The 26,034-nt window shown below is 35.0% G+C and overlaps 2 protein-coding genes across 4 annotated transcripts; both read right to left on the bottom strand.

The window, feature by feature from the left end:
* Positions 1-250: 250 nt before the first annotated feature.
* Dab (DAB adaptor protein) lies at positions 251-24,942 on the bottom strand. 3 transcript variants are annotated; one of them, XM_065503882.1, is made up of 10 exons: positions 24,832-24,942; positions 24,460-24,561; positions 15,988-16,661; positions 15,681-15,923; positions 15,038-15,605; positions 2,896-6,133; positions 2,724-2,815; positions 1,813-2,655; positions 1,615-1,747; positions 251-1,487 (listed from the first exon to the last, which is right to left on the bottom strand). In XM_065503882.1, exons 2-10 carry the CDS (start codon positions 24,494-24,496, stop codon positions 251-253), a joined length of 7,065 nt encoding a protein of 2,354 aa, XP_065359954.1. In that variant the 5' UTR covers positions 24,497-24,561; positions 24,832-24,942. The 3 variants fall into 3 exon arrangements, with proteins under 3 accessions (XP_065359954.1, XP_065359953.1, XP_065359952.1); XM_065503881.1 differs by lacking the exons at positions 24,460-24,561; positions 24,832-24,942 and adding an exon at positions 18,948-20,013 and having other exon boundaries at positions 15,038-15,451; positions 15,512-15,605; XM_065503880.1 differs by lacking the exons at positions 24,460-24,561; positions 24,832-24,942 and adding an exon at positions 18,948-20,013.
* On the bottom strand, positions 6,179-12,634 carry LOC135953719 (uncharacterized). Its single transcript, XM_065503696.1, has 3 exons — positions 12,427-12,634; positions 6,280-7,594; positions 6,179-6,194 (listed from the first exon to the last, which is right to left on the bottom strand). Exons 1-3 carry the CDS (start codon positions 12,632-12,634, stop codon positions 6,179-6,181), a joined length of 1,539 nt encoding a protein of 512 aa, XP_065359768.1.
* Positions 24,943-26,034: the final 1,092 nt, after the last annotated feature.

The following is a 26,034-nucleotide window of genomic DNA, read 5'->3' as shown; positions in this document are numbered from 1 at the left end:
TATAAGGAGATGTAGAGTTATTTGCAGTATAATGCTGTTGCTGCTGCTCATAATATTGATTTAGATTTGTGATGTAGTAATAATCATTGGTGGCTAGCACATCTATTTCAGCATAATTGTCATCATCTTCCTCGTTAATGTTAACGCCATCCCAGATATTCGCTGCGTTTGTATTGTTGTACAAATGGTTGTAACAATTCGTTTGGTGTTTTATATTAGTTTTTGATTTATTTTCCATAAATTTATCAAATCACATGTTTTCATCAAATTTGGCGAAATTTGTATTGTCATCATCCCAACCTGCTGTACTGCCCGCGTTACCACCACCACCACCATTATTACTACCGCCCGATCCACCATTACCGTTTGTTTTATGATTTTCGGTTTTATCGTTTGCAGCTGCTGCTGCTGCTGTGTTGGCCGTGAGTTGTATGGTAGAAGGAGGACTATTAAAGAACTCATCATCTTCAAAGGGATCTTCGACTTTTTTGGCAAATATATTTACCGACTCGGATTTCTTAATCAAATCCTGCTGGCGTTGTTGCAATTTATTATTGCGTATTTGTTGTTTGGTTGTTTTCTGTATGGACTCTTGCCACTGCACATCATCATTTTGGAAGGCATCAAATGTGGCCTTGGAGAAGTCATCCTCAAATGCATCATCGAATTGTGACACCTTGACATTGTCATCGAAACGTAGCTTTGGTGTACTGGTCTGGGTCTGAGAGGTTTGCGGCGATATGCCTCGGTTTTCTAAATCATATTGCTGCAAGGAACCCGCCGGGGGATGTTGGAAATGTTTTTCCCGGTCCTGGCCAGCTGAAAAGTCATTGGAAAATCTAAATGAAGACTTGGAAGCCGGTGTATTGGCGGCACTGACATTGGCTGCTGGTGTAGAATTGCAACTGGAGGCTGTACCAGCGGGTGCCGGGGGCGGTGAGGATTGATTAAAGTCAGATTCGAAACCTACATCAAAACTAAATTTGGTACTAGCATTTGGTGTGGCTGTGGGTAAAGCACTACTTGTATTCGATCTGGGCGTGGGTGTCTGTTCATATTCACCATCATCTCCATCATCATCGTCGAAGCCATAGTCCTGGGGATGTTTGGGTTCGGTAGGTGGGGGTAAAGGCCTTCTTATGTAGCCGCCCTTACCACCCTTACGGTATGCCATCGAACTTACTTGCGGTTGTGCTGGTGGTGGCACCTCTTTTCTCCTTCTAACATGGGCATCCATCATGCGATTGTGCATTTCATGGCGACGCATTTCAAGACGAGCAAATTTGTCCTCATCCGCTGGTGAAATTTCATCATGTTCAATGCCACGATCTTCTTCCTCTTCTTCTTCTTCGTCCACATAATCCTCGGCATCGTCATCCAGATCTTCACATGAGATATAATCATAATTGCCACTGCGGCCATATCGACCAGCATTGCTAGGAATGCCTGGTAAATCCTTATTGCGTGTAGTCCTCTTCTTGCGGTATCTAACAAAGTGTTATAAAACGAAATTCAAATAAATATCACTTGAAATAAGTACGAAAGCTATATTCGGCTGTGCCGAATCATATATAAACAATTTGTGTAGAAAAAAAATAAATATTCCTCAAATACCTGCGATCTTTATCTTCATCCGAGCCGGAAGGTGTTTGTCCTTTAACAGCAGCTCTTCGTCGTTCAGCCTCGGCTGCGCTGGAAGGGCGTTTCCAAGAGGACGGAGTAGTTTTTTGTCCCGGCAAAGGAGGTTCTAAATCAAAAAAATAAATGCAAATTTCATTAGATACTCATAAAAATAAAACAAACTCGACTTACCTTCCCCGTCCCAGGGACTTGAACCACTACTCTTGCGAATGCGACTCTGGGAACCCAACACACTGCCGCCAGCTCCTACAACAACCCCTCCAACGCCCTGAGTAGTTAATTGACTAGGTCTCTGCAAACTTCTAGTATCACAACGTGATCTTTGATCACGATAATGATATTCCTTTTCTGAATCTTGATCATAATCAATATCACCCGTAACACGTAAGGATTTCAACGATTTGCGCAACGAACGACTTTTATCGGCCGTCATCACACAACGTTCACGACCATGGTATTCATCACGACTATCACAACTGCCATAAGGATCCGAGGGTATGCCGCCACTATCATAGCTACGTCTACGTCGCCGTTGTACCACATTGGAGCCTTCGTACGATTCAAGACTTTCACGATCGAAAGATTTGCGATCACGTTCATACATGTAGTCGGACGTACGTTGTTGACGATGTGTTGGCAATGGAGGCGAACAACATTCGGCCTTCATTTCTTCGTACATGGAGGCCAGATGTGCGGGAATTTTTCCCGAAGCAGCCAACATTTCATCGAAATCGTCCAGATTGTAAATGCGTTCGGCAGAGCGAGGATTGGAATCTCCACGATAGTATTTACCACGTTTGTCATAGACACCTCCACCAGCCGAACGTCTATCGTAACTGGAAGTGGGTGGTAGAGGAGGACCCACACCTCTTTTATCGTAAATAGGAGGTCCGTAAGTGGTTCTTTCATAGGCTGAGCGCTCAAAGTTGCGTCCCCGGGCCTGTTCGATATCTTGGGAGGACCAAGTGTGATGTGGATGTTGGGGACCATGATGGTGATACCAGCCAGGAGAATCTGCAAAAGTTTAGAATGTCTCAATCTCTGAAAACTCTTTCTTCTATCTCTGTCTTTCGGCTACTTACCCATTTCAAAATTATCCCTACTTCTGCTCAAACTATGCTTATATTTACACTGCTCCCTGTCTCTGCGGCTAGTGGTATAGTCTTGTTCATAACTACAATCAAAATTCAATCAAAAATATTAGCAAATCTTTTCAAAACTTACTGTCTCTCTCTCTGCAAAACCTTTACTTACTCATATTCATCATCACAGGAATTCATGCGTCTGGCATGACGTCGATAGTAACCATGACGGTCAGTCGTTAGACTACCTTGTAATTGCCCAGACAAACGTTTACTTGGCGGCGGATAGTCCAGAACATGAGTTGGCGGTATACTACCTTGATCTTCATCCCAGCTTAGATCCCGCGATGAGGAGGAAGTATTTTGTCGTTCTTTTTTGTGATAACGTCGTTGCGCTGAAGTGCTACCACCTAAGGGAGCTGCTTGATGTCCCAGCGATAAACTACTACCACCCATGGTGTGTTTGTGCCAAGCTTCTTCTCGTGGATCCGAAGAGCAAGGCGACTCTATGGCACTATCATTTTGAGAACAATTCGAAATGGAGCCGGGAGGTGGTGGTAAATTAAGGAAATTGTTGGCTTTTGCCACAAGTTTAGCCGCAGGTCTGGCCCGTTTATCGGATGCTATGACCGGTTGGTGTTGCGGTGTATCAAAAGTGGCCCAGGAATCGTTAGAAGTCTTTGATATAGCATCGCTTTGTATTTGTTTGGTAGCAGCATCGATTATTTGCGAAACCACTGTGAGTTGAGAGGGTAGTGGCGATACTTGTTGGGGTGATTTGTTGTTGGGCGACTTATTTTGTTGGCTAGTTAGAGAAGGTAACGGCGACCTTTGCAGGGGTATGGGTGATGTGCTGACATCATTGAAATGCGGTGGCGTCATGGTGGTAGTAGTTGAGTGGGTGTTTTGTTGCTGGGGCGCTATGGCTGGTGAATTACGTTCTCTAGAATCTAGAGACAAGTTGGAAATGGCTCTATGCATTAAATCGTCGATTTCCAAGTCATCTTTGGAACCCGATAGGCCCGAAGAAGCCACACTAACCACCGATAAATATTTACTGTCGCTGTTGGTGGGCATTTGACTTTGAGTGATACTAATTTGGGGATTATCATTAAAGATCTCGGGTTTTTCCTCAATCTCCTCCAATTGTTGATTGGAGCTGGCTAATTGTTCGTATTGTGTTGTTGGCATGGTGTCTTTGTCTTGTTCCTTTTCATTGCTATCGGCACTGCTTAAGCCACCAGTGTCTTCACGTCCATTATTCCGGCGCTCTTCTTCCTCCTCCTCGTCTTCATCTTCCTCCACAGTTATGGCTGATGAGGAGGGTTCCACTAGAAAGCCACGACTGTCTACTAGGCCCAATCTTTGCTGTTGAGTGACCGCATCCAAAGTTGAGGCTTGATCCATTAGTTGTCTCAAGTCCTGATCTTCTTCGTCATCATTAAAACCACTAAAACCTTGGAAGGGTGATTTGTTATCGTTATGTCCCAACGTTTCCATATCGGTGGTAATAGAAGGCGGTTTGGGTGCTGGTTTGTCAAACAGATTTTCCACCAATATCAAGTCACGCAAAGCCGCATAGCGATCTTTAGCCTGGGCCAATACCTCGGAGATTTTGGTGTCTATTTTGGGCGGCTGGGGTCCAGGCACCTCCATCATATCGCCACTTAAAAGATCAGTTTGATGCGTTACATTCATGTCTAAGTCGGTTATAGTGGTAGCCTCAAATGGTTCTTCATCCGTGGCGTGAGGAATTTCCGTTTCCATAACATCTCCTATTAGATCAACACTTTCCTGTTGCTGTTGCAATTCTTGATCGATAATTTCACGGAAAACAGCATAACGATCTGCTGATGGCACCAAGTTGGCATTTTGAGTATTATCCTGCCCGGGCGGCTCCACACTGACTGTATCAAATTGGGCAAAATTCGCTTCAAAGCTGGTTGAAGTTCCTGCCGAAGAGTGTTGATGAAAATCTTCTCCGAATGTATCATCAAATTTCGCTACAAATGTGGCCTCTTGATCAAAGTTCACCTTAAATATAGGCGCTGAGTGTTGTTGGGTATTCTCTTGAGAGGTTTCCACTTTGTATTCTACTTTAGTGGGTTTATTTTGTTCCAAGAATTCCGACAGATACGAGGTCAATTCAACCAGAGTCATTGTCGAGAGTTTGCTCGTAGGCACATTTAATTTAACAGCCAATTCATCGATGCCCAGAGTTAGGAGTTGTGTGAGGGTATGTATGGCCCCTGGAGCGGGACTGTGATGTTCTAATATTGTTTGTTTCTGCTGCTGCTGTTGTTGTTGTTGCTGCTGTTGGATCTGTTGCAGTATTTCACTTTTGTTTTCATATATATCGTGCGCCTTACTTTGCTGATTAAGCGATTGTTGACGTTGAGTCCGAGCCCTGGAGGATGTTTGTGTGGGAGGCGGCAACAGAGGAGGCACATCTGACATTATACTGGCATTTGTAATGGAGCTACCTGTGCCGGAGCCGATTAGAGATATGGGTGCCAAATAATCATCTTCGGTATGACCGGGCTTGCGTGGCCTTCCCGGCCCGGGATAAGAGCCATCGGTACGTCCCACTCGGCGTGAAGGCAACGGTATAGGAGGCACATCTGTGTTGGCAGAACGTCCAGTTTGGCTTTTAGAGGCCAGCACTGAGTTAAGACTATCGTAACGGTTGCCGGCCATTGATTGATTTACCGTTGAACTCAAGCTGTGACTGGGTCCGTTGCGTGATCTTATGACAAAATCATTGAATTGCTTTTTAGGTGGTAAGGGTGGAGGTTCAACGCATATAGCGTAATCTGGTCGGGGTGGAGGTTCTGGAGCGGTTTCTGTTTCACTAAGAGAATCCGACTCCTGCAGGCGTCTCATGTTTATGGAATTCGAATCGCGTTTGGAAAATCTTGACGATTGGCCAAAAAGATGAGGCATTTTCTTATTCGATATGCTGGAAATCACATCGACTGTCTGCTGTTTCAACATCGAAGTAGGAGGTAGTGTGGCTCCTGAGGCAGGCGCTATGCCAACACCACTTGTTACAGCACTCATGGCCGAGGGTACCGGACGTGATCGCACCGTACTAATGGGTTGCGCTGAGTCACCTTCAGGTGGTAAATTCACTTGCAAATGGCCGGCCAACAGATCTTGGGAAACCTGCGCACCACTACCAGTCAGTTGGTCGACCGTTGAGGGCGATAAAGAAGTGGCAGCTTTCCGAGTAATGTCCACCTCACCAATGCCACTGTTGGTAAATTCAAATTCAAAGGGATCCAATTTCGAAAATAGATCACCGCCCTCTTCGAAGGGATCACTTTTCTTGCGAGTCGGCGAAAAGGGATCGGTGTCACGGGGCAACATGACGGGATCACCGGTAGCAGCTGCGGGTACGGCAACTGGTTCTAGAGGAGGATGATATCGAGAAAAACGTAAGGTATTAGTTTGATTCAAAGTAGTTGAATTCTGAGTAGTTGTTGATGATGTTGTTGTTGTTGGAGTTGTTGTTATTGTTGTTGTGGTGGTGGTGGTGGTGAAAGATGATGATGACGATGTTGTTGTTGTTATTGGTTTTATTGATGATGATGATGAAGATGATGCATTTTGAAACGCTGCTAAGACCGAACCACCTTGACCACCACCACCTTCACCAGAACTACCAACACTCATAATACTCATATTGCTCATATTCATGGCCATCATATTCAAAGGCATGGACATGGGCATTGATTTTTTGGCTAGTGATGTTGATGGTTTCGATTGATGATGATTGGTTGTTGTTAGTAAGAGATTGCTACTACTAGTATTTTTATTGATGTTGTTAGTATGGTTAGGAATATTGTTATTGTTATTTTTATTATTATTATTACAATTATTATAATTAGTATTGTTAGTTGTATATTTATTATTAGTTGATGCATTGGTTGTTGTACATGTTACAATTATGGAGGTGGGACAAGTGCATATTAAAGAAGTTGATGTACGAGTAAAAGCAGAATTTAAAGTAGTGGTGGCAGAAGCACAAGAGGAAGAAGCAGTGATGTTATTCTTAATATTAGATACATTTACAATTAAATTATTTGTGGCACAAATTGTGTTGGTGTTTTTGGTGGTGGTGGTGGCTGTGGTGATGGTGGAACAAGTTGCTAATGAGGCATGACTATTATAGACAGTTGTAGCAGTGCTAGTAGTGGCTGATGTGGCAATAGCAATAGCAATTTTATTATTCCTATTATTATTATTATTATAATTAATAGCAGTAGTAGTAGTAGCAGTAGTAGAAGTACTAGAGCTACTAGCATTCTTAGTATTATTACTAGTAGTACTAGCAGTAACAGTACGGGGGATAATAGTAGTAGTATTAGTAGTGATAGTACCTGTTGTACCTGCAAGGTTAATTATTGTATTGGCTGTTGTTGTTGTTGGTAATATTATTGCTGTTGTTGATGATGGTATTGTTGTTGTTGTTGATGATGTTGTTAGTAAAGTATTTAAAGTGGTAGTGGTGGTGGAGGTGGAGGTGGCACTTGTCATTTTATATGCTTGCTGTTGATTTTGATGATATTGCTGTTGCTGATATTGTATTGATTTCATCGATTCTAAATCGCCTAAGTTCAAAATGTCATCTGAGCACATATTTTTCATTTGATTTTCAGCCATTAAATTTATACCAGTCGATGTAGCCGTAGCCATCATCATGTTAGCTGCCGTTGCAGTTATAGCTGTAGTTGTTGTGATTGCATTAGTTGTTGTCAAATCTTTGAGTACTTTTTTTGGAGGATTTTTAAGCTCTTGGAAAAAGTATTTCTTATCCACGTAAGGTCTGGTGCGACCAGTACCTAAGGGATCCAAATCTGTAAAAGCATCTGATCAATTTGGACAAAAGGACAAAACACACAATCATCAATAAAGCTTTTTTTATTGTTTTATCTATCTATTGTTTTTTGTTTAACCACGAAACAGCGACAATTTTTTTTTATTTATTTATTTATTTTTCATTTCATTTCTTTAATTTTTATTTATTATCAATTGCAAAACAAATAAAACAACATACAATAGTATAAAATAGTTATAGAAAGAAATACTCATTGATTTGGTGGTTTTGATTGATTGACTGATTGATTGACTGTTTGACTGACTGATTGGTTGGTTGGTTGGTTGGTTAGTTGTTCTGAGTGGTTTGGTGGATAAAATGTGCATGTGCAAGAATTCTAATAATTGTGATTGAAACAATAAAACAATTAAAGAAACAAATAAAAGGAACATTTATGTCAATAAAATGAACATAGACTTGATTTTTTGGAACTCAGCATCATCATATCTTATAATAAGAGAGCAATATTCGTGTGACTGAAAACAATTTATCTCAGCCATTTGTAGGCCTATTTTCCCCGAATTTAAATAACAACCGAACCGAGCGAATATATTGAATATTATTTGGGGGCTTCGGAATGTTGATATCAACAGACGAATGTGGCTATATCGACTCCTCTATCAATAACGATCCAGAATATACTATATAAACCTACTATGTGACTGCCCAGCCATACAAGAGCATAGACTTAATACATCTTTATAGAGCTCTTTTTCATGATCTGCACTGTCTCAGAGATGTATCACTAGTAAATATGATCAGATTTATTAGAAGTACCGGTTGGTTCTCACGGGGACCACAGGCATCACATCGAAGCAGCCAACGAAATTAGGGAGGGAAACTATTCTCCTTTCATGTATGAATTCTCAGCATAAGGGGAATAGTATTTCTAGGGGTACCACAATGGCCAATAAGGCCTCCGAGTGAACTCGCTAATTTGCTATTAACCCACGTAATCTAACCTACCTAATGGGTTCGAAAATGAAAAATGTAGAAGGTGCAGCCCTCATTAATTTATTAAAAATTAATGAGGGCTGATTTTCAAAATTTTAATTTGTTAAAAGGAAACATCCCATAATACTTTTAATTTGCTTTTCCTCACAACTGTCTTGAAATTAAAAAATCGTGCCTGTATTTTTCAATACCCCTTTGTTTATACACATTTGCAGACATATTTTGTAGAGTGTCCGGGATATTCGTATTATGTCAGTTCCATACCATTAGCAATCTGGTGGTTTTGTTAAGCTGACCTTTAACCAATTACATATTTAATTGGTGTCATCAGGCCACAGTTGAATTTATATTTCCAATTACTTATTTTAAAAGAGTAATTATCGCTTCGCGCCCAAAAAAATATGCTTATATTATTAGTTTACAATTATTTTTCCAATAATTTACAGTGGATGTAAAGCAAACAGGGACATAGCCCAAATAAAAGTTCAACTAATCAAAAAATATTTTAGAATCTAAACAAACAACAACAAGAAATGTTAAAATTAATTGTAACAGCACAAAAAATAACAATAAGCTAAACAGGAATAGAAATTTGGAGTTAACACAAGTTAGAATTCTAAATACCCAGCATTTATTTGTTTTATTTTTTAATTTTTTATTCGTAGTAATTCTTATGTTAACAATCCATTATTATCAGGCCTGTCACAGTTCCTATTCCGATCAATTTTGTTTCAGCTTATTCAGATTCCATTCAGACATTGACAAAAGTTTAAATCATTCGGTTTTCCAGTTTTAGTTAGGTAAGATGGTACATCATATTATCTGATGTGACTCAATGGTGTATAATTTGGTTAGAGAGATCAGATATTTTCATTATTCTTCAGGCACTCTGTTCTATGGAATAATCTGGGATTGTTAGCTTTATTAGTTATTTCATATCTTTTGATCCAATAATTTTTTCTATTTTGACTTAATTCGCATAGGTCTCCGAGTGAAACTATACTTTTTTCTATACACTACATCTTCTAACCTAGGCAACAAAGTTTTGGTAAAGAAATTGATTAAAGATTTTAGAAAAACATGAACATACAAACAGGTGATCTCGGAAAATATCAATTTAGTTTTTCTGAAGTAGCAAAATATGGAAAAATTCGACTTTCGATCGGTATATAATTCTGTGTCAGGTATTTTCGAATAATTCGACCATCAGGAAATTCCTCTGTGCTACTTGTACATTATACAACATGAAGCCGTGACGGTCTGTTTTGTTTTGGTTAATGTAAGTACAGCATTCAAAGACGATGAAATCCTTTGGACTATCCAGATGTTGTGGGTAAATGGTCTGACTCTAGAATAAGTATTGTTTGACAGTTTGCGTAGTTGATCAGACCCGGACTTGCTATATAGTGTCGAACTCGAGATTAAGAGACGATAAAATCGTTAGGTCGATACAGATGTGATGGGTAAGTGAAGTGTTTGTTAGTTTGCGTTGTTGATCAGACCCGGACTTGCTATATAGTGTCGAGATCGAGAGAAAGAGTTCTATACAGCATGTTTTGTCGTCGGATTTGCTATACTGTTTTGCAGCATAAATTGGGTTATCTCAGACGAGGCTTTCCTATTTCCTAGACTTCCAAAAAAGCTATTCATTCCGGTTAATTTTTTAATACTAAATTAAACCAAAAACCAGTAAAGTTTTCGAATGCGAAGTATCAAATTCAATCAAGTATAGATTCAACAATTTTTTGAGATACATTTTTAAATTTTTTTTTTAAATAAATTTTTCCGAAAAAAAATATTTGGTAATTTTTTTATAAATTCGATTCGAATTTTTATGTCACACTCAGGTTTTTGAATTTTTAATACAATTCCCTATGTCCTAACTCAATATTTGTGATATAGACAAAAGAAATTAAAACAAGTAAGAGAGCTATATTCGGCTATGCCTTCACCATGTTATTTATACATAATTTAAAATAAAATTAAAAAAATTTAATTTTTTTTTCAAAATTTAAAAAAAAAATTTACTTTTTTTAAATTTATTCGTAAACAAAATGTATAACAAAAAAAAATTTTTTGGTGAAAAAAATAATTCAGGTTAAAATTTTTTTTTCCCGATTTCGACCCATTGTAGGCCAAACTTACTATGTAGAAGGACTTTGATATATTGCCGATTTTTTTCGCTTTTAAATAGCAACCGAACATGGTTTATAGCTGATGTATTAATGTATGAATCATATCTGTAAGTTATTTGGGGACGAGTATAAAAACGGTCGTCATATTGTTCAATATTCAATAGCTGAGGCCTCATAAAACATACACATTTCAACCAACACAAGGGCCGAAGAGCCGTTACCGCAAATTTTAAATATAGATTCGAGTCAGGTTGATATATTTGTAAAAAAAAACTATTTGCGTTTTTTGGATTAAATCAATAAAAAAAATTATCTCCAAACTTTACCGCGTTTTGTGGGGTGAACTTTTTTGACATCCGCGAAAAAGTAATACCATTTTTTTAATCTTATATATAAATAGGCCACACGTTTTTTTGTAGTACACTTTTAAGTATGTTATTGTCCACCAATATTGATGAAACATATATGTTTTAAAAAGGTTTTTCTCTAGAAAAAAAGTGGTAAAAAGCGTTTTAAAAGTGGTCGAATTTCGGCCACCAGGCGATCCTAGTATATGTAAGTTTGGTGACGTGGATAAGAGAAACAACTTGTGGTACAAGTTTGGCATGTTGGCAGACATTTTAACATTTCTTATTATATTAGTTAACTAGCTGAACCCGGTCCGCGTTGCTGGCCTTTAGAAAACATCTGTTTTATATTGCATCTCGAATTTAATATACAGTGTCGGAAAAAGTCGGTAATCCAACCTTCAATGTTAATACATGTGGTGGAATTTCGGCTGGTTCGAATGAATTCAAAAATTATGTAGGACAATTCTACATTCTTCTTCGTTCTTCGTTCATTACTGTGTCAATCGATTTGTATTTTATTGTTTCGCCAGACACTTTCAATTGCATTTGGTGTTCATCGAGCTTGTTAACATCATCATTTTTTGATTAAAAGTAGATTTCATATGGAAATTTCTTATTCATCCACAAACCGAAAATCAAAAATCTGAGGCTTTTCTGAAGATTCCGTGAAAATTTTATCAAAATCGGTCCAGCCATTTTTGAGTCCATACGGAACATTCATACACACATCCATTTTTACCAAATATATGGCATTAGCGGTATAATGTAAAAATTGGATTTTTACACGCCCCTCCGCCCACAGACCGAATTTCATCAAAATCGGTCCAGCGGTTTTTTATATATATAGATGACATTAGCGATATAATGTATAAATTTGATTTTGCCACACCCCTCCGCCCACAGACCGAAAATCAAAAATTTTACTTTAGAGTGTTACCCGCTAGGCTATTCTGAAGATTCCCTGGAAATTTCATTAAAATCTGTCCAGCCCTTTTTGAGTTCATTCGGAACATACATTTCCATTTATATATATATAGATGAAAAATGTTTGTATGAGAAAATTCGAAAATCTTCTTTACGAAATCACCGAATGAACCTAATGTAGTCTTTTAGGTGTCCAAAACCATATTCAGAAAATTTCCTTTCCAATGATACCAGTTTGGATCTAATCGGTTGTATGGTCTCAGAGTCTATAACGGACATAGGTAGAAACACTTTTTGTATTTTATATATTTGCTAATAAATAGATTCTCTCTTAAATTAAAAACTTATAAAAAAAACTCTGTTGTAAAGAAAACAGCAAATTGCAACACCTGTTTTAATTACTTGAAAATCTATTAATGCTATGTTCCTGTTTGTCTTCCAACCACTGTGTATACATTTACCATAATTTAAAATAACAACATTTAAATTCATTAATTTAAAATGAAAATTCGTAGATAGTTTGCCTCCATAATATACAGTGTATATTATGGATGGTATGTGTTTGAGCACCACTGCTCTAGAGTAAGTATTGTGTGACTGATTGCGTAGTTGATCAGACCCGGACTCGCTATCTAGGTCGAGATCGAGAGAAAGATCTCTATACTGCATGTTTTTATGGATAATGAATGTGATGCTTCACCCTTGTCTGCGGTTCGGTCCTTTTGTTTTGATTGGATTTGCTACACTGTTTTGCTGCATAAATTGGGCTACCTCTAGGGATGCCAAACGGGACTGGGTTTTACAAATCCCGGGATTCGGGATTTTTGAAATGTAAATCCCGGGATTTTTCGGGACCCCGGGATTTTTCGGGATCCCGGGATTTTTCGGGATTTCGGGATTTTTCGGGACTTCGGGATTTTAGTTAAACGTCAAAAACATCAAATTCAAGAATAAAAACTATTAATTTCATTAATATATTTAAGTAAAAATATAACAAATCTAAAACTATGCATTGAATTAAAATATAATGGTCCATGATTTTCCCTACATCCATACAATTATCCCCCGGAGTACTGTTTGAGCAGTCCTAAATATCCCTATAAAATTTTGCACAAAATAAGTTGTAAGTACTCTGAAATTATACTGTAAAGCATTGCGGAAATCGGGCTACATTTGCCCATAGTCCCCATCAGAAAATAACTAGAACATAAATTTCGAAAAAGTGTAAATTGTGTAAAAGTCTGTCAATGCAAGGTAGACGTGCTGCTCCCTGATTCAAATGAAAAAATCTGTCTGCGTTTGGATTTGAAGCGAGATTAGTACACAGAGAAAACAGATTCGTGATAGCAACCGAATTTGTTGCCAATCGAATGATTCGGTTGCACACATAAAGTCAGTTGATAAAGAAGAATTTCAGTTGAGGCAACCAAACTTTAGTTACCCCTTACAAAATATTGTACCCACAACTGTAAAATTCGGTCACTAATTATAAATATGCTGAAATTTAGCTTTCTAGGTATTTTGGGTACTTCAAAAATCTTCCTAAAATATCAAAAATCTCATAATATTCCGGGATTTGTTAATCCCGAAAAATCCCGGGATTCTTTTTCACAAATCCCGGGATTCGGGAAATCCCGATCCGGGGATTTTCGGGATCGGGATTTCGGGATTGGCATCCCTAGCTACCTCAGATAAGGCTTTCCAATTTCCTAGACTTTCAAAAAAGCATTTCATTCCGGTTAATTTTTTAAAACTAAATTAAACCAAAATCCTGTAAAGTTTTCGAATACAAAGTTTCAAATTCAATCAAGCAATTTGTGAATTAAGTTTTAACATTTTTTTTTTTTAAATAAATTTGTTTTAACGAAAAACAAGACAAAACTTTATTTCGACTTATACTTTAAAATACAAATTAAAACTTTAAAAATTATTATTTAAAATTTTTGAAAAAAAAAATTTTATTATTAATAAAAAAAATGTTGGGGAAAAAAATTTTAAAATTTATTTTTGAATTTTTTTTCGAAATTTTTTTTTTTAATTTTTCCAAAAAAAAAATTTTTTAATTCATTGCCTATTACATAATTCAATATCTGAGATATAGACAAAAATGGTCATGATAATTTTCAATATCACAAATTCTGATGAAAATATTTGTTATATTGAATCAGGATAGGATATCTGAGACCACCTAAAAACGTACATATTTCAGCCAACACAAGAGCCGAAGATCCTTATAAGGATCCTAAATATACATATATAATTTTGGTGACGTGTATAAAAACTACTAAAATTTAATAGTTCAACAATCTATGATCAGTTGCGATATTTGCCAGATTTAAAAAAATTAAAAATATTCATTATTATTAAAAAAATATAGTAAATTGAAATTTTGTTAATCGTTTGAGTTACATTAGTTTTGATGAATGCATAGAAACAACTTGTACTACGAGTTTTGCTTGTGGCCTGACATTTTAGGAAGTTATAATTTAACATTTCTGTTTATTTTAGCTAATAGATACATATATATAGATATATATTTAGCAGATAGATAGAAACTATTAAATAAAACTCTGGTCTAAAGAAAAAATCAAATTGTTACACCTGTTTTGATTACTTGAATATCGATTAAAGCTCTATGCCTGTTTGTCTTCCAACCACTGTATATACATTTACCATAATTTAATAACAACATTTAAATTCATTAATTTAAAATGAAAATTCGTAGATAGTTTTTTACCTCCATAATATACATACATAAACATATTACAATTTCTCCAAAATCTATATACATTCTTATGACACCAATATTTTTTTTAGTTTTTTAGTGCGAGAGTATAGAAGAAATTATTCAGAAAAAGAATGAATAATGATACAAGTATTAAAGAAACACAAAAAGCATTTGAAAATAATATCATGATGATTGTTAAATTGATTGGTCAAATGTTAGTGTTTTATTATTGTTTGGGTTAGTGGGAAACATAAAAAACAACACTCAACTTAAATACAAAGTCAATATCTTAAACGTAATGCAGTAAATAGAACACAACAGCAACAACAAAATTTTCCACTTACCCGATTTAATATCCAGTTTAGAGTTTTGTGCTGACTCCGCGGCAGCCGTTTGAAATATATCGGATAGACTAGAACTATTGGCTAAATTATTTGTGTTGGTATCGGCATTGTTGGTCGCATTATTGCTAATACTTGAGAGTTCGGCCATGTCCGCTGGCATAGGGTTGGCGGAACATGAAACTGTTTCGTAAATATGATTGGGTGGCGTATCGGATGACTCTCGGGCAGCTAGAGGGGCTCGAGAGGGTAGTGGCACAGCTGTGGTTAGAGAACTGGCTAAAGGTGGCATGCCCATTAAGCCGGGCACTACCGTTTTCGAGGTATCAAAGACATCGCTGTGGGCATCTAGTTCGCGCAGCCAATTGTCATCATCATCGTCCAGGGGTTGTAAATTAACCGTTGCCGTATTAAGACCTGCAGAGACGGGTGTTAGACGGGTCTGTGTAGCAGTGGGTGAAAGTAAAGAGGAATTACCGGCTGTAGTAGTGGGTATGTTGGTGATGGTTATGTCATTGGGTTTAGTGGTAGTTTTACTACGCAGACGTCCCGGCTCGGGAGGTGGTAAGGTCTACGGGGGAAAAACAGGCATGTATTAAGTTATTAAGGAATTTATAACTACCAAAAGCATTAATTTTAAATATACCGGAAAGCTAGTAAAGGAATCACCAAAAGGATCATCACTGCCGCCACCACCACCACCACCAACGCCGCCAGCACCACTTCCCACCAGAGTGGTGGTAGCTTTTGCAGCGTTAGAGGTCAACGTGGAGGTTTGCTGAGAATGTGCATCATTGGGTGTAATACGTTCCATTTGTGTAATACCTCTTTGCAAAGAACTAAGCTCTTGCTCTAAATCTACTAAATCAGCCACAGACTCGGGAGAAATCTACAAAATATATTGGTTTTAAGTAAAAATTAAATTCTTGTATTAATATTAAGCAAAGCTTCACCTCTTTGGAAGCTCCCTTAGAATCCAAATTAACACCCAAACGACTGGTATTTGGTGTATTTGTTGAACTACTAACCATGGTATTCAACATGCTAAGCGTAGCAGCCGATGTTGTTGAACCTCCCAGCCCTGACAGATCATTTTGGCCCGCCGTCCCAGCCGCTGCAGCACTCTTTAGCGATGACAATGAGGACAATTGATGTTGGCCATCATGATGATGCAGTGATTTTGACTGTATCTGTTGGCGTGCCAATTCAATTTCTTTTTTCTTCAATTCAAATACCACCTGGAAGAGATCACGCATTGCTAAAACCACCTGAGAGGCAGCTTTATCGGTTTTAATGCCAAAGAAACGATGACCACTGTCGGGCGAACCGAATATGTAACCAAATGCACGGGAATCAGTCATATCTTGTGCTATAAATGAGATCTTGTGTACGGGATGGTGATAAAGTGAATCGCCGGTTTTCTCATCTCTCAAGCGCAGGCCATCGATGGTGACGTGTATGGTGATGCGTTGTTTGTGTTCGCCCGCGGCTCGTATTGCCATTTTTAGATCTTGTAAGGCCTCTTGACACATGCGATCGCCACGTGCCTCGCCCACCTCCAAGATGCCAATAAGTTTGGCTTTGAATTGCACGCCATCGCCGAAAAAACGCCCCGGATCATTGCGATCTGAAAAGAGAAGAGAGAGAGAGATAAAGTGAATTTTGTATTGAATACATGTTAAAGGTTTAAGATTAATATTTAAATTAGAAATTTGTAGGTATTAAAGCGATTTTATAAATTTCTACATTTATAATTTTGGAATTTTAAATTATAGTATAAACAAGTTGGAGTACCAATTTTGGCTTATATAAATTTAAATTTAATTGTTTTCGAAACTTTTTTTTTAATTTTTTCCAAAAAAAAAATTTTTCTCAATTAATTTTTTGAATAAATTGAAACCCAATTTCTTTTGACGAAAAAAATTTACTTTTTTTTTTAATAATTTTCTAAATTTTTACGTACATATTTTTAAAAATTTAAAATCAAAATTTTTTTTTAATTTTTTCTATTTTTTTAAATTTATCAAAATTTTTTTATTTTTTCAAAATTTTTTTTTTTCAATGGTTTCGATAAAGTTTTGGACGAATAAAATTGTTTGGAAAAAATTAAAAATTTTCTCTGAAATTCTATTCATATTTTTAATTTGAGCTGAGGAGGCGATTGATCTCTTTTCTCGTATTACCGTTGCAAAATGTAAGATTATTGTATAGCAGAGTCTATCAGCCCAATTATGAATAAAAAATCCGCGAGAATTTTGTTCCCTTTTCCTATTCAAATTCAATGTTGAAATTGGGAAAAGGGAAAAAACTCACGTGGATTTTTATTCATAATTGGGCTGTATCGAGGTCTACCTGCACCGTAAACGATGCCGGCAGGACGAATCTACTTATAGAATTACGTCATGAGCAAATAAAGTTAATTGTTTCTTTTATTACAGTACACTGCTTAATTGGATCACATGCTAGAAGCATGAGTCTCCGTTATAACAATTACTGTAGAAGCTATCGAAACGAAGAAGACGTGAAGAATATTTCCCACCTATTCAGCCAATGTTCGGTCTGACAAACTTGAGGGAACGTATTTTGAAACCCCCTTGCTCTAGTGTTTAGACGAGTTATAGAGGATGAATCTGAGACGAATCTGGTTGGTTTACATTGGAAACAACGGATGTAGTGTAAATATCGAGCTATTTACTTCATGAGCATCACAATGGGATCAGTTTTGAAAGGTGCTGTTTGACGAGTGGCGGCTGCACATGGAACCTAACCTAACTTTTTTTAATATTTTCCAACTATTATTTTCGATTAAAAATTTTTTTGTTTCAATACCAAATTTTTTTTTGGGTAAAAAAATGTTTTTGACGAAAAATTTCATTTACCCCCATTAACACGAAGCCTGGTTATGCGTTAACTAATAGTTATACTGTCGGTTAAAATTATTTTTGTATGAAAACTGTCAGTTTAACTATTAGTTAACACATAACCAGACTTCGTGTTACTGGGGGTTAGTATAATTTTCTGTAAATTAAAAAAATTTTTTTTAAAAAAATTGTGTTTTTCAAAAACTTGTTTTTAAATTTTTTACAAAATTTTTGTTAAAAAAAATTCGAAAGTCAAAATTTTCTCCGAAATTTAATTCTAAGTCATGGTACAGGGTCCGCTGGTGTTTGAAATACCTTTCATTTGACATAAATATTTTCTGAATACATACTGATCTATCTGAGATATATGTAAAAAAAATCGAGGTATTCGCTGTTTTTTGCTTATATATCAGCCATTTGTGGGCTAATTTTCCTAAATTTAAATACATAGTTACCAAACCAGGATTTGTGTGCCCCAAATCCCTAGAGAAATATAGAGAAAAATTATCCAATTTTCCTAAATTTTAATAGCAACCAAACCAAGACTATAGCGGATATAGTATGTAAATTATTTGGGGTCTTCGGAAAGTTGGTTTTAACAATGTAGAAATGGAAAAGCGTATTTTCACGACTAATTCTGAAACGTAAGAAGTATTTTAATGAAATTTTGAAAATGTTTGGAGAAGTTTCTTTCACAAAATCATACAAATTTGCAGCTTAGGCCAACTTTTCGCATAAACTTTTCCTGGGGCCAACTAATACACTTATATTATTATACCAACTTTTTTCTATTACAAAATCAACCAATCACTAGCAACATGAAATCTAAGCTAAATAATCAAAATACCATTAGTTTTTTCAAATATTAACACTAAATACCTAATTTCCTCAATAAAAATATATTAAATCCCAAATTCTATTGATGATTTCATTACAAATTTGCTGATTACAAAGCTTTGTGTGCCCCAAATCCCTAGAGAAAAATGTATATAAGTATTAGCAATAAATAATGTATAAAAGAAATATAATTAAAACACAAAATAAACATTTACATTTTAAATAATTATCCCCAGAGATGGCGGTGGAAGCTGTAGAAGAGGCAGCCGTATTATCATGATGATGTTTTCCATGGCTGCTACCAAAACTACTGGCAATCGATAAGGTTGAAGAGGCAGACGATAATTTGGATACCAATGATTTAACCATAATGAGACAAATGAAACTGATACGGGCTGCAAACAATTGCTAGTCTAGCTGCTACACATAGACGGCAGTATTGCGAACTTTTACTAGTAGAGCAAGCAGTAGAATTAAATGATGTGATTTTTGCTGGGTTTTTATTTCAGGTTTTTGTATGATGTCGTCTTCTTATTTTAATGAAACGGCAATTGCGGCAATTGAATTAAACAATCATAACGAAACTAAAACAGCAACAACAAGACCAGCACCAAATACACATAAAAATAACAATAACATTAAATAACAATACAGTTTGTTTGATGTTTTTCTGCAGCCACTGCTTCAGTTGCTCTGTGGATTTGGATAAAAATTTGCACAATTTACGTTTAAAGTATGCAAGAGCGAGTGTGCACACCTGGAGGCTAGTGGGGTGGGGTATTATTAACGCTTGTTATTGGGTTGAAATTTAATTATTTCTCTGTTGATTTTCGCTTTGTTTTTTTCAATATACATATTGAAATTTTCATTTATATTCTATACTCTACCCATTGGGTAGTGGACAATACTACTTAATACTGTATTGAGAATAGAGCCAGTTCGAGCCCATCATCAATTTGTTTTTCAATACTTTGTCGTTTTTTTTACACTAAATGTTTTGTGTTTGCATTCTTTGTTGTTGTTTTTTGTTCTCCATTTATGTATCTGTATCATTTAAATAGTTTTACTTTTGCCATCACACAATTTTGTTCATTCATTTATTCTAAATGTTTTCACTTATTGTTATTGTAGTCTGTCTGTCTGCCTGCTTGCCATCTACACCACCTCTTCCTAGTTGTTTTCAATAACTGGAATTTAATTTTTTTGTCTATTTAACTACATTGATTAGTTAGTTAGTTCTTTGCGTTTTGTTTGTTTTTATTCAATTTCTAATTTGGGTGATCTCAGCAGCATTTTTTTAATTAATTTATTTTCACTCTTCTCTCTTGAAAGTGTGTACAGCTTGCTTTTGAGTTAATTTTTATGTTTTAATTTACAATTTCTTTAAAATTTATTAACAATTATATTAAATAAATAACTAAACACAATTGATTTCCAGCTGCCACTAAATTTTTTTGTTTGTTTGCTTGTTCGTTTCCTGAAGTTGTTTGTTGCAAAAACAATTGAAGAGAAATGAGAAAAAATTTGTAATTCTGCTCTGTGTTTGATTTCCACAAAAAACAAATTCTGCGACAGAAAACAACATCAAGCTGTCACTTCACACGAACAAATGTAATCCTTACCTGCATGACAAAATTAATTTTACTAGGTCATCAAACAACTTCAAGCGCTTATGGGAATTTACACGGCTGCTTGAAAGAGCTGCTTGACATACGGGCATTTATTTTGCGCTGCCGTTCCAGTCATGGAAAGTTCAAAAACAAATATAAAATACGACTCTGTACGAATGGAGGAGCAAAACAAATGTAATTGCAATTTATTAAAAAAAATATGGCACCACTATTTTTAAACAGCTGTTCCTTTTTGTATCGTTATCCGCAAAAAAGTCGCTATAATAATTTAAACATTGATTGCATTTTCATCAACATTATTGACCTCTAATTATACAAATTGTGTTAGAGAAGTGAGGAATGATGACGTTTTAGATAAATACATACAATTGAAGAGAAATGCAGTGGCGATTTTGATGTTTTTCTTTTTCTCAATACTGCATTCTACATGAGTAGAGTTGTCAAGTTTAGTTTTGCATTAACAGCTATAATTGTGCTACCAGATTGGGTACATTTTAATGGAAATCCCTCTTTCGCTGCAACCGGAAATTGATTTAAGTTGTTTTGGAAGTTATTGAAATGCATATTTTTATTATTTCTGTGCGCTATTAAAAAAAGAAACTCATTGAGATCAATAACTCACTAAAAATCTTAACTATCTTCAATAATAACACCATCCCACCAAAAATTTTGTGAATTTTTGTAATGGCAACTAAATAGTTACCACATACATCATTTTGTAATGAGTGGTCGTAACCCAGCACATTAATTTATTTAGTAGAGTACGAGATGTTAATGGTTCAACACCAGTCGAAGCCATTCATTTTTTTGTTCAAAAAACCATTGTTAGCTTACGATCAAATAACTCGTACATGGAGCAATGAATTCAGATAGACTTTTAAATACAAAAAATCATTCCTACAAGGTAATTTTGTTTCTGTTTTTTTATCTACATATTCCTGGGGTGAATGTAAGTACATTTGTAAGCGAGACGCATGAATTTTATCAAATTTGCGAGAGTGAAACGCAAAACTCTTAAAGACAGCAAAAAAGGACAGCTTCTTTCTCCACCCAGAGCTCAATTCCGAATGTTTAAAAAGTTTTATAGTGTAGATTTATTAAAGGTATTTACATATGACAATAATGTGAAGAAAATATTTTGACTTTCTTTAAATTTAAATCAAGAATGGAAAAATGTTATTGAAAATTTTTCATAAAACATAAATAAATAATAAAGGTAATTAGATTAAAAATTGAATTTGTAGTTTTTAACTCCATTATTCCCCCTCTACACAAAAGTCACCCTTTTCGAATGTTTTGAAGGTTTGGATTGGTTTTTCGAATTTTGAATGACTCGTTCGTGAATAAGTTTATTCGTTTCGAAGAAATTTTGTATTTGAAAGATTAATTCAAGGTTGTGATTTTAGGGTTTAATATTACTTCTTTCAATGACAATTTCGATTCTAGAAAATCACCAGTAAGAGAAACATTTTCTCATACATATACAAATTCTGCTGCTGAGGCTTGTAGATCTTCCTTAAAAGATGCACGTAGCCCTAAGAACATTATGGATAATGTCTTAGTTCACTGTGACATGATATTGATGTTTTGAGAGTTCTATGTAACCGCTTTACCATTCCATTGGATTATAGGTGTTATGCTGTGGTGTTTTGAATTTTAGTGCCAATAGATTTTTGTCTACCTCGATCTCAAATTATTGTATCAGGAGAGCCAAATATTGATAGCCAATTATTTACAAAAGCAAATGTTACTGATTCTGCTGTAAAATCGTGCAAAGGAATAGCTTCCGGCCATCTGTCAATATGTAAGTAAATCCTTCAGATTTTGTAAATGGACCAACTAAATCCATATGTATGACCATAAATCTCTGTGAGGTTATTGGGAAGTTAACCTGTTTACTTTTATTGTGCTTCGTCCTATTTGTTTTTTGACAAGACTAGGAATTTTGCAATCATTGTTCATTTGTGGCAAAACAAAATGTTGAGAAATAAATGCCCGGATGCGAAAGATTGTCGAATTCTATGCCTCATTATCACATCTCTACTTACTACCTGATAATTGACACAACTGAAGTTGAAAACTGGTTAGCTAATTCAAAAGACTTTTTTCATTACGTTGCGATTCAGAAAGTTTTGTATAGTTTATTGATGATATATCTTTTATACAAGGTAAAGCATCAGCAACATTGTTAGATGAGCCGGATATATGGACAATATTTGTTGTGAATTGTCCTATAAAATCCAAATGTCTACGCTGTCTGTATTGCTATTTAAAGGATTTTGAACATCAAATGAAATCAAATGTTTATTATCAGTGAATAAAGTGAATTCGTTTGCTTTTAATAAATACCGGAAATGTTTCATGGATTCGTATGCCGCAAACAATCCACGATCATAAGTATTATTCTTATTTTTAACATGACTCAACTTCTTGGAAAAGAATGCAAGGGGTTGGAAATTACCATTTACTTCTTGTTCAGGAGAGCAAAGTCTAAAGCATGACCTTAAAAGAAAGTGGGGTATCTTTAACTGGGTGGGCTAACTTATTGCATTAGCTATCTGCGTTTTATAATCCTCAGATGCATCTTGAAATTCTGTATTCCGGATCACTAAACGTTTCTCGTTTTTAACGGAACCTTTGAGATACACTTTAGTAATTGTCTTGCATTTGGATTTCATAGGAATCCATGAAAATCCACTTTATTTTATCCAAACTCACACTTTGTTGGATTTACTACAATTTTAAAGTGTTTAAAAGCAGTTCGAAGATGTTCTACATGCTGTTTTTCAGTATACGATGCAATCAATACGTCATTAATATACACGAAGATGAAATTTAAATATCGGCATTTTCCATCTATTAGTCTTAGGAAACTTTGTGCTGCGTTTCGTAAGCCAAATGGCATTTTCAGGAATTCATACAAACCGATTGATATAATAACAGCAGTTTTGGGAATGTCGTTTGGATTCATTGGTATTTGATGGTACGAGGTCAATTTTAGAGAAGATGAATCGACCGTGTAAAATACGAACGTAATCAGTAATTAATGGGATGGGATATCGATCAGGAATGATTATTTTATTCAACTGACATTCGCCAATCTCCATTCTTTTAGGGAACCATATGTAGGACAATTGACCAACATAGTTTATGATGGACGTATGATACCATTTTCTAGCATGAACTTAAATTCGTTTTTAGCAATGCTTACCCCCATTTTCTCAATCTCTGGTTATAGTTTATCATAACGATATAATTCCAATTAATATAATTTTTGTATGAGAACTATCAGTAAATCGCCACGATAGAAAATAACCAGAGATTGAGAAAATGGGGGTTAGTCTTTTTGAATCTATCTTTGCTTTAACTGTTGGTCCTGACGTTTCAATGTTATGATATACGTTGTTTGATTTTGAGTGAACTGATGTTTATACGTTATGAATTTCAGGAAATTCTTTTATAAGTTTTTGGTAAACTGAATTATTTTTCAAAATTGTTGAAATTCCAAGTAACGAAATTTATGTCTTACCATCAACAAGGACACGATTTTTTAAATCTTGATTGAAGGGCTTTAGAATCCAAAGTATTTTTAAATTCGTATAAAGCTTTCGGTAAATTTGTAAAATGGATTATATATAGTATATCCATATTGCAGATCCTTTAATATTTCCTAGGTCGGAGGGTTTTCGTTTTTATAATGTTCTGATATTGGTATGTTAATCCAAAGTCGATTCGAAAACGAATGTAGAAACTATTGATATTCAGCCCAATTATGAATAAAAAATTCCCCGGGAGTTTTTTCCCATTGAATTTGAATACGAAAAATGGGAAAAGGGAGAAAACTCCCGGGGAATTTGTATTCATAATTGGGCTGATTGTTTAATTAAGCAATTTTTTTTAACTTCTTCCTCGAATATTCGAAGAATTTTTATTCGAACGACAACCTTACTGGTCACCTTTTCAACAATTATTTTAAAACAAAATCTGGCAACTACACTATTACACCCACTTAAATTTCAACTGAATTTTACGTTTAATTTGAAATGTAAACAAAAATATTTTTTTTGCAAAAATGAAAAACAAATAAAATACTTACATTTACAGGGGCTTGTTTTCTTTCTTAGGGTTTGCATATTTTTGAAAAATTGCTTGACATCCGTACGCTGCAACGTTAAACACTTCCTTTACCGACGATTTTCTAACAAATTGAATAAAAAAAACACCGAAAAAATACCGCAAGTTAAAAAAAAAACAAACAAATTACTTTATCGCAGATAAGACAGATTGAAATCAAGTACGTGTGTGTTTGAATGTAAATATCACATGAATGACATTTATAAGAAATATAATAAAAACAAACAATAACACAACAACAAAATTTTACGTTAAACTGAATTATTGTATGTAGTTGTAGTTGAATGTAATTTTTGTGTAGGTGGTGTATGGCTACCGTCTGACATAAACTTACGTTTTGTTTACTTTTTTATTACTTTTGTTGTTGTTTGCTAGTTTTTTTTATCAGATGTTTTTCGTTATTTTGTTTTTGACTTTTTTTGTTTTGCTACGCTAAGAGAACGGTAACAGCCGAAATACGAAGAAAATTGGAGGGTGGTAAATAAGTATGTAACGGTTTTTGTTTTCGTATTTTTGTTTGGGGGGTGGAAGAGGGTGTAAACAAAAAACAACAAAAATTATAACACTGCGCGTCGATATGAAAAAAAAAGAACGGAACAACAAAAACACACACTGACAGCTTAATTCACCGGCTTCGACACTCACGCACACCAGCAAAAAAGCCAGATAAGAATGAAGAATACAGCAACTTTTATCGATTTTTCACTTGAATGAAAAATTACGTCTGAAGCAAATCAATTTAATCAATTTTTTTCTTCGTTTATTTTTACATGAGACTTGCGGGATTATTTAATATTAATACATGTTTTGTTATATAAAAGATTTTAATAAATTTACATTTTTCGCTTTATTATTTTATTAATTTTTAAATGTAGGTAGGTATTACACAAACAAATATTTATAGGTATTAATTATTTTTTATAAAACTTTATTTAATTAATGGAATTTTTTAAAATTATTTTTACATTTTCTTTAAACATTTTACGTTTTCCTTTAATTATTACTATTACTAATTTATATATTTTAATGGGTTTTGCAAAAATTTTAGACTTTTTTTTATGTATAACATAAAATTTATAACATTTTTTCACACTGCTTAAAATTTTCACACGTCTATTTTAATTTATATTTTACATATTTATTTTACACTAAATATATTTATTAATTAATGAGGAATTTTTTAAATTCATTGCTTTTTATGTTTATTTTAGTTGGTTTTATTAATATCTTCAATTAATTTGTGAAATTTTTATTAGAAAAATTTTCTTTAACAAGTCCTCCGCCCTTAACGCTTTGAAAATCATTGAAAATTCGATTATGGCAAAGGATTTTTCTATTTGATATCCTTTGACAGACACAACGTACATTTTGACAGTTATTTTTTTTATGCTGTGATTGTGTTGAAACGGAAATTTAGTTTTGTCATTGTTGTCATAATGTTGCCGTATTGATTTAAATGTAATGGCTGTGTGTGGCCATTTGTTGGGAGTTTTTGTGTATTAGGGTTTCGATTTTAGTTATTTATGGAATTTGTTTG

Source organism: Calliphora vicina, chromosome 3 (genome assembly GCF_958450345.1).
Source record: "Calliphora vicina chromosome 3, idCalVici1.1, whole genome shotgun sequence".
NCBI classification, from domain to species: domain Eukaryota; kingdom Metazoa; phylum Arthropoda; class Insecta; order Diptera; family Calliphoridae; genus Calliphora; species Calliphora vicina.
The sequence above is the reverse complement of the archived record's forward strand: the minus strand, read 5'-3'. Positions and strand labels throughout refer to the sequence as shown.